This window comes from Labeo rohita, chromosome 15, assembly GCF_022985175.1.
Source record: "Labeo rohita strain BAU-BD-2019 chromosome 15, IGBB_LRoh.1.0, whole genome shotgun sequence".
Lineage (NCBI taxonomy): Eukaryota > Metazoa > Chordata > Actinopteri > Cypriniformes > Cyprinidae > Labeo > Labeo rohita.
In genome coordinates, this window is record NC_066883.1 from 16,062,699 (window position 1) to 16,078,806 (window position 16,108).

Below are 16,108 nucleotides of genomic sequence, written 5' to 3' on the forward strand. Positions count from 1 at the left end.
ATTAATATAAACTTGATATTTATTCAAAGTGCTTGGGTTATGCTGTGTTTATCTAGTACTTGGTGAAGTTTAGTGATGTAGCGCTGTTACACTGCAGCCATGAGCGCGCACTTGATCACGTGACACGCTGCTGAAATACGGGAGACTGGGCAGTGTGTAACACTTTGTTACCTTTTTTTTTTGGCGCTGTCTTAAAACCTTGTTTTTCCATCATTTGTCTGCTTCTAATTATAATAGTTTATAAATAAATAAAACAAAATGTGTAAGTTAGTGTCATGCGGCGTTGTTACAACTTACCCCGTCGTTAGAATTAGTTGTGACTAACAAAAACTGGGCAGTAAATATTGTCATTTGTCATAATTATGCAATTATAGGTTCTTAATATTTTCCACAGATATGGAGGTTACAACTCATCAATTAATGTTACAACCCCCCCAGTCCCCCTTATTAAATCCACCTCAGACTTGTTCAAAATTAGTCTCAGCAGTATTTTTCTTTCCTTAAAACTTACAGATACCCTGCATAATAAGTAATTTGTTGTTACATAAGCTCAGACCTAAGTATATTTGTTTTAGTAGTATTACAATATGTCATGTGGGTGTGGGTGGTTACTTATGTAATTTACAATCCCCCATAATTATTAAATTATTATACTCTCCTATGATTACTTAACTGTTACCCTCCCATATTTATCCTCACTGGCTTTTACTGACCTTTGCTATGTAGTTACTGTTTCAAGATATTAAAGGGTTAGGTCACCCAAAAATGAAAATTCCCAAATCTGTAAGACCTTTGTTCGTCTTCGAAACACTAATTAATATATTTTTGATGAAATCCAAGAGCTTTCTGACCATGTATAGACCCAGAAAGGTAGTAAGGACATTGTCAAAATAGTCCATGTGACATCAGTGGTTCAACCATAATCTTACAATACTATGAGAATATTTTTTGTGTTCAGAGAAAACAAAAATAAGTGCAGCACATCCGGGTTCTAAGTCAGAACAGAGGCTTCTGCGTCAGCAGCACCACAGACATGCGGCAAAGACTGACACGGAAGAAAATAAATTGTTGAATAAAATCATTGTTTTTATTTTCTTCATTTTATCTTTTTTCATGCAATTACATTTGAAGCACTGATGTCACATTGACTGTTTCAACGATGTCTTTACTACCTCTCTGAGTCATAAAACATTTCGGTTATGTTGTTGTCTATGCAGGGTCAGAAAGCTCTTGGATTTTATGAAAAATATCTTATAGGAGAAGTCCACTTCCAGAACAACATTTTACAAAAAATTTACTCACCCGCTTGTCATCCATGATGTTCATGCCTTTCTGTCTTCAGTCGTAAAGAAGTTATGGTTTTTGAGAAAAGCATTTCAGGATTTTTCTTCATATAATGGACTTGATTGGTGCCCCGATTTTGAACTTCCAAAATGCAGTTTAAATGCAGCTTCAAAGGGCTCTAAATGATCCCAGCCAAGGAAGAAGCGTCTTATCTAGCAAAACGATCTGTAATTTTTTTTCCAAAAAAAAAAAAAAAAAAATTGTATACTTTTTAAGCACAAAATCAAGTGTAGCACAGGCTCTGGGATGCGCGTTCATGATGCTACGAATTAGTGATGGGTCATTCTTGAACAATTTGTTCATATTGAACGAATCTTTAATGTGACTCGGGAAGAACGAGTCGTCTCGTGGAGTGATTCGTTCAGTCGTGCATGTGCAACATCCTATTAGGTTCTGTACTGGAATTAATTCACCTGTTTCGAGTCTTGCACTAATGCACTAATGCAGTAATCAATTCTTTTTCTGGCTCACACTGCATTGGTTGAGCTTATGGGGCTGTCACATGATGAACGAACAACTCAAACCCGAAAACTTGTCAATTAATCTTTTCTGTTTCTTATAGCATTATAGTTTTGTCTTGTTTGTAGTGTGATCAACGTTTGTGTAAGCAGTAGATGTGTTAGGGAAGTAACACGTAACATTTTAATTAGATTTTGCTAAAATGAACGAAATGACTCAAAAAGATTTGTTCATTTTGCTGAACGAGACTCAAAGGTCTGAGTCGGTAAAATGATCCAAACTTCCCATCACTACTACGAATCACATCTAAGTTCATCGTCTGTGTACTCCGACTAAAAAAGGCAGAATATGGAGAAAAACGTATTTTCTTATTTTCTCCTACAACTTTAGAATCGTCAGACATCGTTGTACCTTTTTGTTTGTAAACAGCGTTTGACTTACTTGCACTTTCTTAGTCTTTGCGCATTCGCGTGACCTTTCAACATGATTCAGTAGTACATGAACGGGCATCCCAGAACCTGTGCTACATGAGCTTTTGTGCTTAAAAATTATACAATTTTTTATTTTCTGGAAAAAATGACTGATCATTTCTCTAGATAAGACCCTTCTTCCTCAGCTGGGATCGTTTAGAGCTCTTTGAAGCTGCGTTTTAACTACATTATTGAAGTTCAAAATCGGGCCACCAATCAAGTCCATTATATGAAGAAAAATCCTGAAATGTTTTCCTCAAAAACCATATTTTTTTACAACTGAAGACAGAAAGACATGAACATCTTAGATGACAAGCAGGTGAGTAAATTATTTGTGAACTGTTGTTCTGGAAGTGGACTTCTCCTTTAATTTGTGTTTCGAAAGATGAACGAAAGTCTTATGGGTTTGGAACAACATGAGGGTTAGCAATTAATTACAGAATTTTCATTTTTGGGTGAACTAACCCTTTAAGCTTAGCTAAACAAGCCACTGACATCTTGAGAAAAAAATATCATATTAGCCTGCATGATTACAATTTCTGTACCTCGTTTAAGTATTATGGTATTTTAAGAAGTAACTTCATAATTTAACATTTTAATTAATAAATATATTGCATATACAATTTTATTTTTTATATAAATATAAAATGTTTAATTATATAATGTATATAGAATAAGGACAAAAAAAATCATTTTTTTCTGTATCTTCATCTGAATGTCTATACACCTTATTTTCCATTTTAGTTTTATGTTAATACCAGTGTTTTTGATTTAATTGTCTTGTTGTAGAAAGTAGCCCTAATATCAGTGTTAAAAAGTGTTATTACATGAATAAATAAAAAAAAAAAGCATACCTAAATAAAACATGCCTTATGTTTTATATAAAATTGTGTAATTATTTTATATAAATATAGAAATCTATTTCTTTATATAATAATTATAATAAAATTATTAAAAAGCAAACAAATAACTGTATATATAAAATAATTACTAATACAAATATTTAATGTATTTATAGAGATACATTATAACTGACTGTAAATAATTATTTAAAATCTTTTTATAAACCCAGACCTTCCCATAAAAAGTCTTAATGCGATTCCTTTAAGTACAAATTGGAATGCAGGAGTGTTGAATGACCCAGGGAGGTCATAGGCAATTGCTATATTTACCAGCTCAGTAATATGATCTCTAGCATTCTGGATCACTCTGCTCATGCAGTCCTTCTCTAGTCCTCTCACTCTGGGACTACAGCCTCTAAAGCAACACCCTGTCCATGGAAAATGCTACTGGTGAGCCTCTTCTCTAACTGACTCTTTTATTTAACTTTAAGCTGTTTTGAACACTGTGCTATCCAACACTGTGAGGTCTGTGGGGGAGAGCGTGTGACATTCTCAAGTCATCAGTTGTTATGTTCTCCATTGTTAGCCGTTCGGCGTAACCAGGGTCTGGATTGTAATGGATGTCTGACATTTAAACTGATGCCTAGGAATACTAAACATAAAAGATGCTCTCATATATCTCTTTATTACCCTTGGAATGATTTGTCGTATGTATGCTTTTGTATTTCTTATGTCTGCTAGGCTATATATAGGCCTGTTTCCTTATTAAGTTAACTTACAGTTAAGCTGTATATTTTATTATATAACCAAATATTCCTAAACCCTCCTCTGTGTTTTCTGTTGTCTTTTTAGGTTTGAGAAGTGAACAGTGTTTGTGAGATATAATGAACCGTCACCTCTGTTTTTCCGTCCGCTAGAACCAAGAACGGCTCTACTTACAGTAGGTACCCCTGAAACTAACACCCACCTGCTAGCGCACTTTGCACACATGATACTGAGAGAGAGCCGTGGCACTTACAAACAGCATACAGGGTTGCAGCTTGTCTCTGGAGATTTTTAGGGTGTGTTGATCCAGTGCAAGTTATTGAATTCATCTTTTAAAATTAAAAAAACAAAGCAGTTTTGTGCGTCTGCACACCTAATTTTGCAATTTTAGTTGCTCGCGTTAATCCCCATTGTCTCCTTTTCATAGACAGCGGCCCTAATGTCAGTCTGTTATAAAATCTGTGTTCCATATTCCTTATTCAGGTTGTCTGTGTTCATTGTAAATTATATAAAAACCTGGAATGACCTGGTACCTTCAATATTGTGGTCTGATGTTGTCTTTCCAGAATAAATAAGCTTTGAAAATGAATGCCAGATCTGAGTGCAAGCGTGCTTCGCTCCAGATAGAAAAGGTAGATTTTGAGTTTGGTTTGGCAGACTGATTGTTGTTGAGAGGCGAGTCTTGCCAGATTGCTTTTGGTCATAGGAGGGGGGAGTTGAGGCGTCAGTTTGGCCACTGAGCTCTTATCTGCTCACATTTCAGGGTAAATATAGCTGTACCCAAGACTTTGCCTCAAGTCTTCAGCATATTGTTTGTGTTGCTAATACAAACACCTGCACGAGTTTCAGATTTTTTAGGACGGTACAGTGTTTTGGTGTGATATCACGGTGGCTTCCTGGAGACCAGTGCTGATTATACAGCATAACTGTTGTTTCAGGATATTTTTTATCAACCATTTGATGCTTCTTTGTGATTCTTAGTGGCGTTTGCTTTCTAACTTTTACATTTGAAGTCACAATGTAAGACAGTACACTGCCGTCTGAAAGTTTGTGATCAGTAAGACTTGTGATGTTTCTTAGGCTCATCAAGGCTGCATTTATTTGATCAAAAATACAGAAAAAAAATAGTGAAATGTTATTACAATATAAAATAATGGTTTCTATTTTAATATACTTTAAAATATAATTTATTCCTGTGATGCAAAGCTGAATTTTCAGCATCATTACTCCAGTCTTAAGTGTCAAATAATTCTTCCTTTTATTAGAATTATCTATGCTGGCAACATTTGGAACCTTTGATACTTTAATTATTCTTTGCTAAATAAAAAGGAACAGCATTTATTTAAAATATGAATCTTTTGTAACAATATAAGTCTTTGCTATCATTTTTTGTCAGTTTAACACATCCTTGCTGAATAAAAGTATTAATTTCTTTTAAAAAAAAGAAAGAATAAAAAAAGGAAGTGACCCCAAACATTTTAACCGTAGTGTTTAGTGTAAGAAAAAAAATAGTTTTAAATAAATGCTGTTTGTTTTAACTCTTTATGCATCATATACTGATGTAACGATGCTGAAAATTCTACTTTGAACACAGGAATAAATTGGATTTTAATGTATATTACAATAGAAAAAACATTATTTTACATTGTAATAATATTTCATAATATTACATTTTTTCTGTAGTTTTTATCAAATAAATGCAACATTGATAAGCATGAGAAATGTCTTTAAAAAAACAACTTTTTAAAAAAATCATACTGATCCCAAACACCTTTTAATTTTTTTACTCTGAGATAAACCGGCTTTTATATCTTTCCAAATGTTGAAGAGCTAAAATTAGGTGATGTGACGTGTTAAATGTGAATGTTAAGGAGCGGTGGTGGCGTGCACGTAATGACAGCACGTCTATCAGCATGAATGCAAGTGTGGATGTCTGTCAGGCATCACAGGGCTGAACCACGTCAGCTTTGACAAGTCCCCACCTGTCACATGCTCACAGTCAGAGACTCTCCCACAGTTTAGACTCTGACCACTGACTAAACCCCCATTGACCCCCTTCATACTGAACCAACCGTCTGTGAGAAATGGTAGCATTGTGATACTAACATTGTTAAATAAAAAAGTCCAAAGTCTCATTGTACTAAAAAGATTGTTTAGTTTGGTTAAAATGAATGTTGTTTTTTTTAATTATTATTAGTAGTAATTAATTGATCATTTTTTTCACAGACGATGACAACAACAGAACTTGCTTCCATGATTTAGCTAAGTAGATTATGCGTATTTATATTTATTAAGTGACATACAATTTTCAAAAGTTTTAAAAAAAATGAATGCTTCTTATTCAGCAAGGGTACATGAAATTGTTTGAAAGTGGGAGTAATGACAAATAAATGTTTTCTTCGTCATTCATTAAAAAATCCTGAAAACTTGTGCATAAGCAGCACAACTGTTTTCAACATTGATAATAATAATAAATATTTCTTGAGCAGCACATCAGCATCAAATTGTTTTCTGACGGATCATGTGACACTGAAGCCTGGAATAATGATGGCTTTTCCATCACAGGAGTAAATTACATTTTAAATCATATTAAAAAATAGTTGTTTTAATAATGTAATGTTTTACAATATTACTGTTTTTATTGTATTTTTTTTATCAAATAAAAGCAGCCTTGGTGAGCATAAGAAACTTTGATGACACTTTATAATAAGGTTCATTAGTTAACTTCTTTAGTTAACATGAACTAAGAATAAAAAATACTTCTACAGCATTTATTAATCTTAGTTAATTTCAACATTTACTAATGCATTATTAAAATCGAAATTTGTGCCTTAACATTATAAATGACTGTATTTTCATTATCAACATATTTAAAATGAATAAATACTGTAATAAATTCATTGTTCATTGTTTGTTCATGTTAGTTAATACATTAACTAATGTTAACAAATGAAACCTTATTGTAAAGTGTTACTGAAACTTCTTTAAAAATAATTTTAAAAATCTTACTGACCCCCAGTTTTTTAAATGGTATTGTATAATATGATAAAAACATCTGAAACCTTGACATTTTTGTCTTTTTTGGAATGAGCCTGAAGTAACAAAAAACTTAATTGTGATCTCCTCATATCAAACGTATCCTCTAGTCTAGAAATATAGCTTATTCACAAGGTTAAATGTAATTTAAATGTCATATTTAATATGTGACCCTGGACCACAATACCAGTCATAAGGGTCAGTTTTTTGAAAATGAGATTTATACATTATCTGAAAGCTGAATAAATAAGCTTTCCATTGATGCATGGTTTGTTAGGACAATATTTGTTACCCTGGACCACAAAACCAGTCATAAGAGTCTTTTTTTTTTCCATTGATGTATGGTTTGTTAGGAAAGGACAATATTTGGCTGAAATACAACTGTTTGAATACATGGAATCTGAGGGTGCAAAAAAATCAAAATATTGAGAAAATCGCATTAAATGTTGTCCAAATGAAGTTCTTAATAATGAAAATTACTATATTATCTTCATGGAACATGATCTTTACTTAATATCCTAATGATTTTTGGAAATCAAAGGAAAAATCAGTCATTTTGACCCATACAATGTATTTTTGGCTATTGCTACAAATATACCCCAGCGACTTAAGACTGGTTTTGTGGTCCAGGGTCACATTTGGCAACTATTTGAAAATCTGAGGGTGCAAAAAATCAAAACATTGAGAAATTCGCCTTTAACGTTGTCCAAATTAAGTTCTTAGTAATGCATATCAATCACTTAATCAAACAATTTTAAAATATATTTAATGGAGCATGATCTTTACTTAGTATCCTAATGATTTTTGGCATAAAAAATCTATTATTTTGACCCATACAATGTATTTTTGGCTATTGCTGCAAATATACCAGTGCTACTTATGACGGGTTTTGTTGTCCAGGGCCACATATTATTTAATTAAGTGTATTATAAATATGGAGCAATAAATAAAGAGAATGAATTATTATTAATAATAGTTTAATAGATACTTTTTAAATGTATAGCTCATATAGGCAAGCGGTTGCCAAGTTGGTCAAAACGTTGCCTCAGTTAAGCTTGCCAAGTCTGCATTTCTTTGATTGTTAATCAGTTTCCAGCTCATCTATTAATGAAGTGCAACTCTAACTAAATGTCTTCTACTACCTCTTTTTTGGGGGGTATTACAGCGAATAATAAGGAGGTTTCTCAATATTCATTTTGGTAGGATTCTTTTGGCTGTTGTTATTGTGGGCAAAGAGAGGGAACACAATGTGAAAGCAGTGGACAACTGTCTTAAGAGTTCTCGTCTGGTGAAAGCATGTTAGCGTCGGTCTGCCATGTGCTTTGGACTGCCTCCAGCGTGCAGCCTACCCTAGATCTATGTGTTGAATTATTGATGCATCTGTGAACGCTGTACTCAGAGAGAGAGAGAGTGCGCAGAGAGACAGATTAAAGAAATAAGAGCCATCACACTGAACCCAACACGGATCAACAACACCAGATACTTTTATTTATTCAGACGCTGCACTGCCTTGTGAACAAGAGCCTGTCTCTCCACGAGAACAAACTGTGCCGCCTTAACACACGGCCCAGCTCTGGGGGCTCTCTCGTTTCATTCAAACAGCGGGGTCCTCAGTGCTGTGCTCGGGCTGTACCACCAATCCGGGCCTCTTTGAAAACAATGGTACTCATTTTGTTCGCCAGTTTCATTCACGGTCCCGTGCTAGCAGTGAAGCCCCCATGGGTTGCGTAATACGCACCCTTCGCAGTGTGTGTGCTGTGTTTGGACACAAGTCACATGCTGCTACTCATCGAATATGTTTTCAGGATCAAGCACACAGAACACAAGAGACCTCAGGGCATGGCACAGCGTCATTCAAAATTCATAACAGGTAGTGTTTATACCCTACCATTTTGACTAAAATTGCCCAACTGAAGAGAGACACTCTTTCCCTAAGGCTGAAATACACACGTAATGAAACGGCCGACCTTCATGTGTGGGATTTTGAGGCATTTTGGAGTTCGGTGATAGATATGAGCTAAAATGATTAATATCTCATTAGTCAGCCTAGATGTCAGATGGACCACTTTGACAAAAGTGTTTAAACTTTTCTTACTTTCACATAGAATTATGCACATAAAAATAACTTATATTTATATATCCACCCACAATAGTTTTTATTTTTTAATCTGTATTGGCTATTATTGTACATTTAATTGTTTATTATTTGTTTTATACATCTAAATATAGAGGTAAACACTCCTTTAACCATAGAGAGAATACTGTATCTTATATGATACACACATTTCTAATGAAAATTGATGAAATTGAAAACATTTGATTGCTCACAATCTACTACATGCAATCAGAATTACTTTTTAGACATATAAATATCAGCAACTGCACCAAATTGCATATTTTTTGCTCAGTTTGGGCCTCTGAATAAAACTGAGCTCCATATTTTGCTATTGTATATCGTACTATATGTAGGGCCCTATGAAATCAGTTTATGTTTTCCAAAATTCAGTTTTATTTATTTATTTATTTATTTATTGTTCTGTTTTAATGCTTCCGGATTTTTTTCCCCCTTTTAATTTTTCTGGGCTCTGTTTTAATGAATTTATATAAATGCATACTTTTAAAAATTATGAATCGAAAAGCATGTCTAATTAATTGTAAACGTGTAACTTACACTTTTTCTCACTCAAAATTATTTATTTTTGCCAAAATGTATGTTTTCCATTAATTTTTTGGATTCCATTTTAAATGTTTAATTAAATTTCAGTAAGCAAAAGCATCTCTAATTAACTGATTTATTAAAAAATGATTTAATAATTATATATTATATAATAATTGTATCGTATCCAAATTTTTTTGTATCGTGTATGTAAATGCATTTAAACATTTTCAAAATACATGCTTTATGTGTGTGCATTTATATATACATCATATACACAGTATACACACATATATTACATAAATAAATATATATATATATATATATTTTTTTTTAATACATATTTTTTCTGAATTACTGTATTTTGTATTTATATTTTTCTAAAACGTAAAAAAAATTCTGATAAATAATTTTCTGGTTAATATTTTTAATAATGTTTTAATAACCATTTTATTACTACTAGTAGTAGTACTGTCATTACATTAAAGTCATATGTTTCTGTCACAGTTTCTTCAAGTTAAACCAAACTTTTATTTAATGGGTTCAAGGTCAAATTCCATTTTTATGACTAGATTTCGCCATTCCGTCCACATTTTCCGCATCGTGGAAATCATAGGGCCCTATATATGAGCCGTAAAAGCCTAAAGTATGAAATATATACATATTTTAACTTTTTTCAAGATTAAAATATGTCAGGCTTTTCTTTTCCTTTTTCCTTTAATCTTTACAAAATCTTTAAAAATGTAATATTTATGATTCAAAATGATTTATTTTAGTGTAGTATTCAAAGCAATTGAGATTTTAGTGTTTAATTTTATTAATTTAGACACAAAAGTGTCAAATTTGAATATCTGACATGTAACAGTCATAAAGTCACAATGTAATGGAAGTAATGACACATCTTTTCTTCTGTATTGTGACATATATCAAAGTAATATGGACTATCAAAAAGAAAGAAATGTTGGGCGGAACTTAGTTCAGTTCAGTAGTTGTTGATTGGATGGGCGGGATTTAAGTGGATGAAATGATTGGAGAAATCTGGCATGCATCACCAGTGAAGTCTGGCATTTTACCAGAAGATCAAGTTATGACATTTTAATAAAAAAAATTACAAGGTCAAAAACTGTTATTCTGTAAATGAAAAATGCATGGATGAATTGTTCAAAGTAAGAGCAACAACATTCATTTAGTAAACAGATTTTCATTTCAAATTGAACACAATTACTGAAAATAATTACTGGTTTATCTGTATTGGCCAGAATTTTAATATCACTAAATGCAACACATTTTCACCTTTCTTTCACAGAGTCCATGCAGCCTGAAATCACCTCACGTCCAGCTGAGCTCCCAGCATGTCTCGTGTCTCCTCTACGGCGAAGCGCTATGCCGGCTCTTCTTATACCAGTCACTACAGCTCATATGGCTCCTCCCTGACCCCGTCGCTGGGCTCCTACGAGCGGGACAAGCTGCCCTATAAGAGCTCCTCCTCAGGCTACTCCTCCTCAAGCTACCTGAGCTCAAGCGCCAGCCGCTCCCGCAACTACAGCTCTTCGTCCGAGCCGGATCGGGGTCGGCCTATCCCTCGCACCGATTTGCTGGGCAGCCGGCGCAGCGAGAGCCTGAGCCGCACACCGGCAAAGGGCTATGGCTCGGGCCTCAATGGAGGCTCAGGATACAGCAGCTACAGCTACTCTCCGGCCACCACCAGCTACCTCTCCTCCTCACCCGTGTCCTCCAGCATCTCCCTTAGTCGCAGGAAGTCGGTGAGTCAGAGCGATTTGACGCACGATCTGTCAGCTCTGGGCCTGAGCGACACGTCCAGCAGCAGTGGCCTGAAGCAGTCCTATCAGAGCCGAGGCACTGACGTATCTGACTCCTACGGTAGCGCTCGCTCCAGCTACGGCCTCTCACGGAGCTCTACGCAGGACGGCCTGAAGAGCAGCAGCAGCCGATTCACCTCCAGCTATCGTTCCACCTCACCGGTCAGAGAGTCCTTGGTAAGAGCATTTATATTTTCTTGTTGGACATTTCCCATTTATTTCCATAATACACTTTTCGTTTGTGTTTTTCACCGATCCTTACATTTGCATCGCTCTCCTTTCTCAATCGTGCACAAGAGCCCTTCGGCTCAGAGAGTTTGTGCTGGGAGGTGTAAGGAATGTGTAACATTGAGCTGTGTTTCAAGTGTCTCTTGGGATATACGTGAACACATCTTAGGAAATTGCATAAGTTGATTTAGCCACATAAAAACCCAACTGCTATATAGGGACATATGGCTTTGTGTAATAATCAGTACCTGCAAATTAATTACTTAAACAGTGCAACACGGCACTGTCAGCTCCCTGCAGTTTTCCAACAACAAAAAAGCTTAATGGTTTAACGTTTGAAAATAAAGAATAAATTTATTATTATTATCATTATATTTGTATACAGTAAAAATTATACAGGGAAATTTTTCTTTTCTTTTCTTTTCTTTTCTTTTCTTTTCTTTTCTTTTCTTTTCTTTTCTTTTCTTTTCTTTTATCCCATAAATAAGCACAGCCAAACTGGAGATATTTTTCATTTCCACTGTGACAACTGAACTAAAACATAGTATCAGCTGTGATAACCTGTCCTTTATTTCTGACATTTTTACTCAAAAATGCATACAAAGTGCAAAATAATATAGTGTAGGCAAAATAATATATTTTAGGAGGTCTTTTATATCAGTACTTTTTATATATAACTATCAGTATACATTACAGGGTATTCTATGAGGTATTTAGTATGCTTGTATGTTATTATAAACATATCCTACATAGAGTTTTGCTATTGAAATTATTCTACATTATTACATTATGTGTATAATGTGCATGTCAAGCTGTGATGGATTCATAGTGCTTCTAATGATAAATGGGCATGTCTGCTTACATTATGCTATGCTCTGCTGCGTTAAAAAAAACAGTCTGTGGCTATTCTTTTAAATGAATTGCTGTTTATGTTATTAATTAAGGTACTTCTCAACAAGAGGGCCCAGGATAAATAAGCAGCACTGAGCAGTAAGATCTGTCTGACTTTAAAATGATGAGTCTATACTACATTTGTTTACACCTGAGAATTTCAGAAGACTAATCAGCTCAGCGAGTGTAAGTCTGAGTGCCTTTGTCAACTCAATTTAAAGGAGAAGTCCACTTCCAGAACAACAGTTTACAGATAAAGTACTCACCCCCTTGTCATCCAAGATGTTCATGTCTTTTTTTCTTCAGTCGTAAAGAAATTGTTTTTTGACTTAAACATTTTAGGATTTTTCTCCATATGATGGACTGATATGGTGCCTCGATTTTGAACTTCCAAATTTAAATGCGGCTTCAAACGATCCCAAATGCAGTTGTAGATCCCAGCCGAGGAAGAAGGGTCTTATCTAGCGAAACGATTGGTTATTTTCATTAAAAAAATACAATTTAAATACTTTTTAATTTCAAGCGCTCGTCTTGTCTTGCTTTGCCTGAACTCTGTGTATTCTGCCGTTATACAGTTAGGGTATGTTAAAAAACCCGTATTTTCTCCCTCAACTTCAAAAGTCATTTCAAAATCATCCTACATCACTGCAGAAGTACCAACCCAGTCTTTGCAAAGTGAAAATGCAAAGAAGTTCAAACACCCTTAACAAAAAAGGTAAAACAGCGATAAAGGGCGATTTTAAAGTTGAGGGAGAACATGAGATGGGAGTTTTTCGACATACCCTAACTGTCATGAACTGGAAAAAAACAGTTCAGGGAGAGCAAGACAAGACGAGCATTTGACATTAAAAAAGTATATAAATTGTATTATTTTTTATGAAAATAACCAATCGTTTTGCTGGATAAGACCTTCCTCAGCTGGGATCGTTTGAAGCCGCATTTAAACTGCATTTTGAAAAATCGGGGCACCATAGTCCATTATATGGAGAAAAATCCTGAAATGTTTTCCTCAAAAAACATCATTTCTTTATGGATGAAGAAAGAAAGACATGAACATCTTGGATGACAAGGGGTGAGTACATTATCTGTCAATTTTTGTTGTGGACTTCTCCTTTAATTATCACACTAATGCTCCAGATATCCAGGCCATTTATGCTGTGCTAAACCAGGCTTCTGTGGACGACTGGAAGAATTAGAGGATATGCACTGTAATTTTTTAGTGCTACCCTAAAGGGTTCAAGACAGCCAGATTGGAGGTTTTACTGTTGTAATGGAGCAGAATTACAGAATATAGGAAAGCAGTGCATTTATGTTGTTAGTGCAAACTCACTTTTTCTATGCTCAGTTTTCAGATCTTGAATTTAAAGAATTAGTTCACTTCCAGAACAAAAATTTACAGATAATTTACTCCAGCATCTCCAGCAGTGGCACAGGTGCATTTGAAGGTAACTTCACTGGCCCCATGAGTACTGACGTTTGTTACCACAACAGTAATGCAAGAACGCACATTAGGTGTGTGGGATTCTCACTTGCAGTGTCTTTGCGTACTTGCCTAATATTTCTGTCCTTATTCTAGTTTATCCAAAGTATTTTTGCTGACCAAATCAGTGTAAGGAAGAACGCAGGCTGCAACAGACATACAATTGGGCACGTCTCCGACTACCATTAAACTATTTTGCGGTTTCCCAGCCGATGGTAGGTTAGAGTTACTGAGAGTCTTTGCATTGCTGGGCCAGCATTAACACAGTTTCCCTGCCACAGTCTGACTCTTTCCATTCAGCGGTTTTATTAATGATGCCAGTCTGTCTCAAACAGGGAGACTTTGCACTTCCGCAGCCCAGGAGAGTAAACAATTCCCATCACGTTTTATACTACATACTTATTGCGCCAAGATTTTTTATATAACAGGTCTGTTAGTATGTAGGCTGTGCCACAACATTAACCTAAGCACCCTCTTTTTTTAAGCTTATTGTGTCTTGAAAACTTCTGTTTTGATGAGGCTCAAACCTATTGGATACAACTCCTTTTTTGGGCTCTTTTTGGCACTTGGCAGTGTATCTCAGAGACCGCAGAGAGCTCAGGACTTCTTATTCTCTTCACATGAGGTCCAGGAAACCCAGTGAAGACTGAATTCTTCTTCTGAGTACAAAGTGTCCCTCTGGTGTTTTCCTGTGTTTAAAGTTATGTGGGGATGTTGGCAACTGAGATTTGCAGCGTTAAATTTCACTCAGTCATCACATGTTCATTTATTATTAGAACATCCAAAATTTGTGCTGCTGTTTACATAGTATTTCATAACAAGTCATCTGTTTTGTTTTTTGTTTTTTAAAGAGCTTTTTACAAATTCAACTATGGTGGTGCCCTGATGCACAAGTCATTTGGCTGAAAGCTGAAAGGATCTCTGGCACTCATTCAAAGTGTCTAATTACACTTTTCAAGAAACGCATTAATCCATCCTGTTTCCTTTACCTTTTCACCCTTGTTGTGTTCCGTAGCATGTCGGAGAAGTGTTTTCATTTGCTGTTTACTGTGTACATAGACTTAGTCATAAGACTGGAAGGGTCAGAGTGATCCGTCTCCCTCTCTGAAATGCCACTTCAATAACAGGTCACCCAACTTCCTGTTTATATATAAACATGGATTAGCATTGCTCAGCATTCTGTGATTTTCTTTACCATTAAATCAACTTCAGTGAAAGAAAGAACCAGATTGATTGTATTCATGGTAAAGATGAATACATGCAGAGAGTGGCCTTCAAAAGTGACTTTGTTCTCATATAGGTAACTTTCATGCTACATTAGGTGTTTCCAGTATATCCAGAACTGGGTTGTGGCTGATGATATTTGACCCACCATCTCATAAGAGCATAATGGCCTCTGCTGTTCTCTTTTGGGGTTTAGTGTGTTTCATAGCCTGTTCTAATTTCTCTGCCACTTTCACAGGCAAAGTTTAATGCTTCTCTCTAATGCTGTAGTGGGGACAACAGCTGAGCTTAGTTGAACATAGAGCTCAGCCCAAAAAACTAGACATATTGTCCCACTTTTTGTTGCTTTTACCATTGTTAACAGTTGTTCTGTTTTCAATATGATTATAAGCTCTTTTTTATCTCAAAGAACTGTAGCTATAAGTTAAGCCAAATGTATTTGTACACATTATTTCAAAGCAGCTTTGTGGAAAATTATTATTTATATACATCAGAGAGACGTCTATTTGACATCTGCATTTACATCTGAAAGACGTTTTTTTATGTAGTTTGCTCATCTGCAATACGTCTATATCAGATGTCAAATAGATGTCTATAAGATGTCTTAAAGAAGTTTATGATTTAGAATGTATGTAAAACTGACATCTTACAGATGTCTGTCAGATGTTTGTACACAGCAGATGCTTTCCAGATCAAGAGATCTTTAACAGACATTTTGCAGACGTATGTGCTATCTGGGGTAGTTTACATTTTTGCAGTGATAAAAACTATCATGTAGCTAAGTTTGCTATATAGTATATATCTCTTTGTCATGAATGCACTGTATATATGTGGATAAAGTTGGAGATATTTCATACAACTTTTTACATTTTGTTCAGATGCAAAAGCCCCTA

At 35.0% G+C, this 16,108-nt stretch overlaps 1 protein-coding gene across 6 annotated transcripts in view; it reads left to right on the plus strand.

The window, feature by feature from the left end:
• usp2a (ubiquitin specific peptidase 2a) overlaps positions 1-16,108 on the plus strand; it is a 34,260-nt gene that overhangs the window by 517 nt on the left and 17,635 nt on the right. For 2 of the 6 annotated variants that reach the window (XM_051128518.1, XM_051128523.1), the window contains exons 1-3: positions 3,460-3,565; positions 3,968-4,055; positions 10,879-11,569. In XM_051128518.1, coding sequence (XP_050984475.1) covers positions 10,925-11,569 — 645 coding nt within the window. In that variant the 5' untranslated portion in view covers positions 3,460-3,565; positions 3,968-4,055; positions 10,879-10,924. Of the gene's footprint in view, positions 1-3,459; positions 3,566-3,679; positions 3,823-3,967; positions 4,060-10,878; positions 11,570-16,108 lie in introns of those variants that run through there. The other 4 variants (XM_051128522.1, XM_051128520.1, XM_051128521.1 and 1 more) reach the window with 4 other exon arrangements.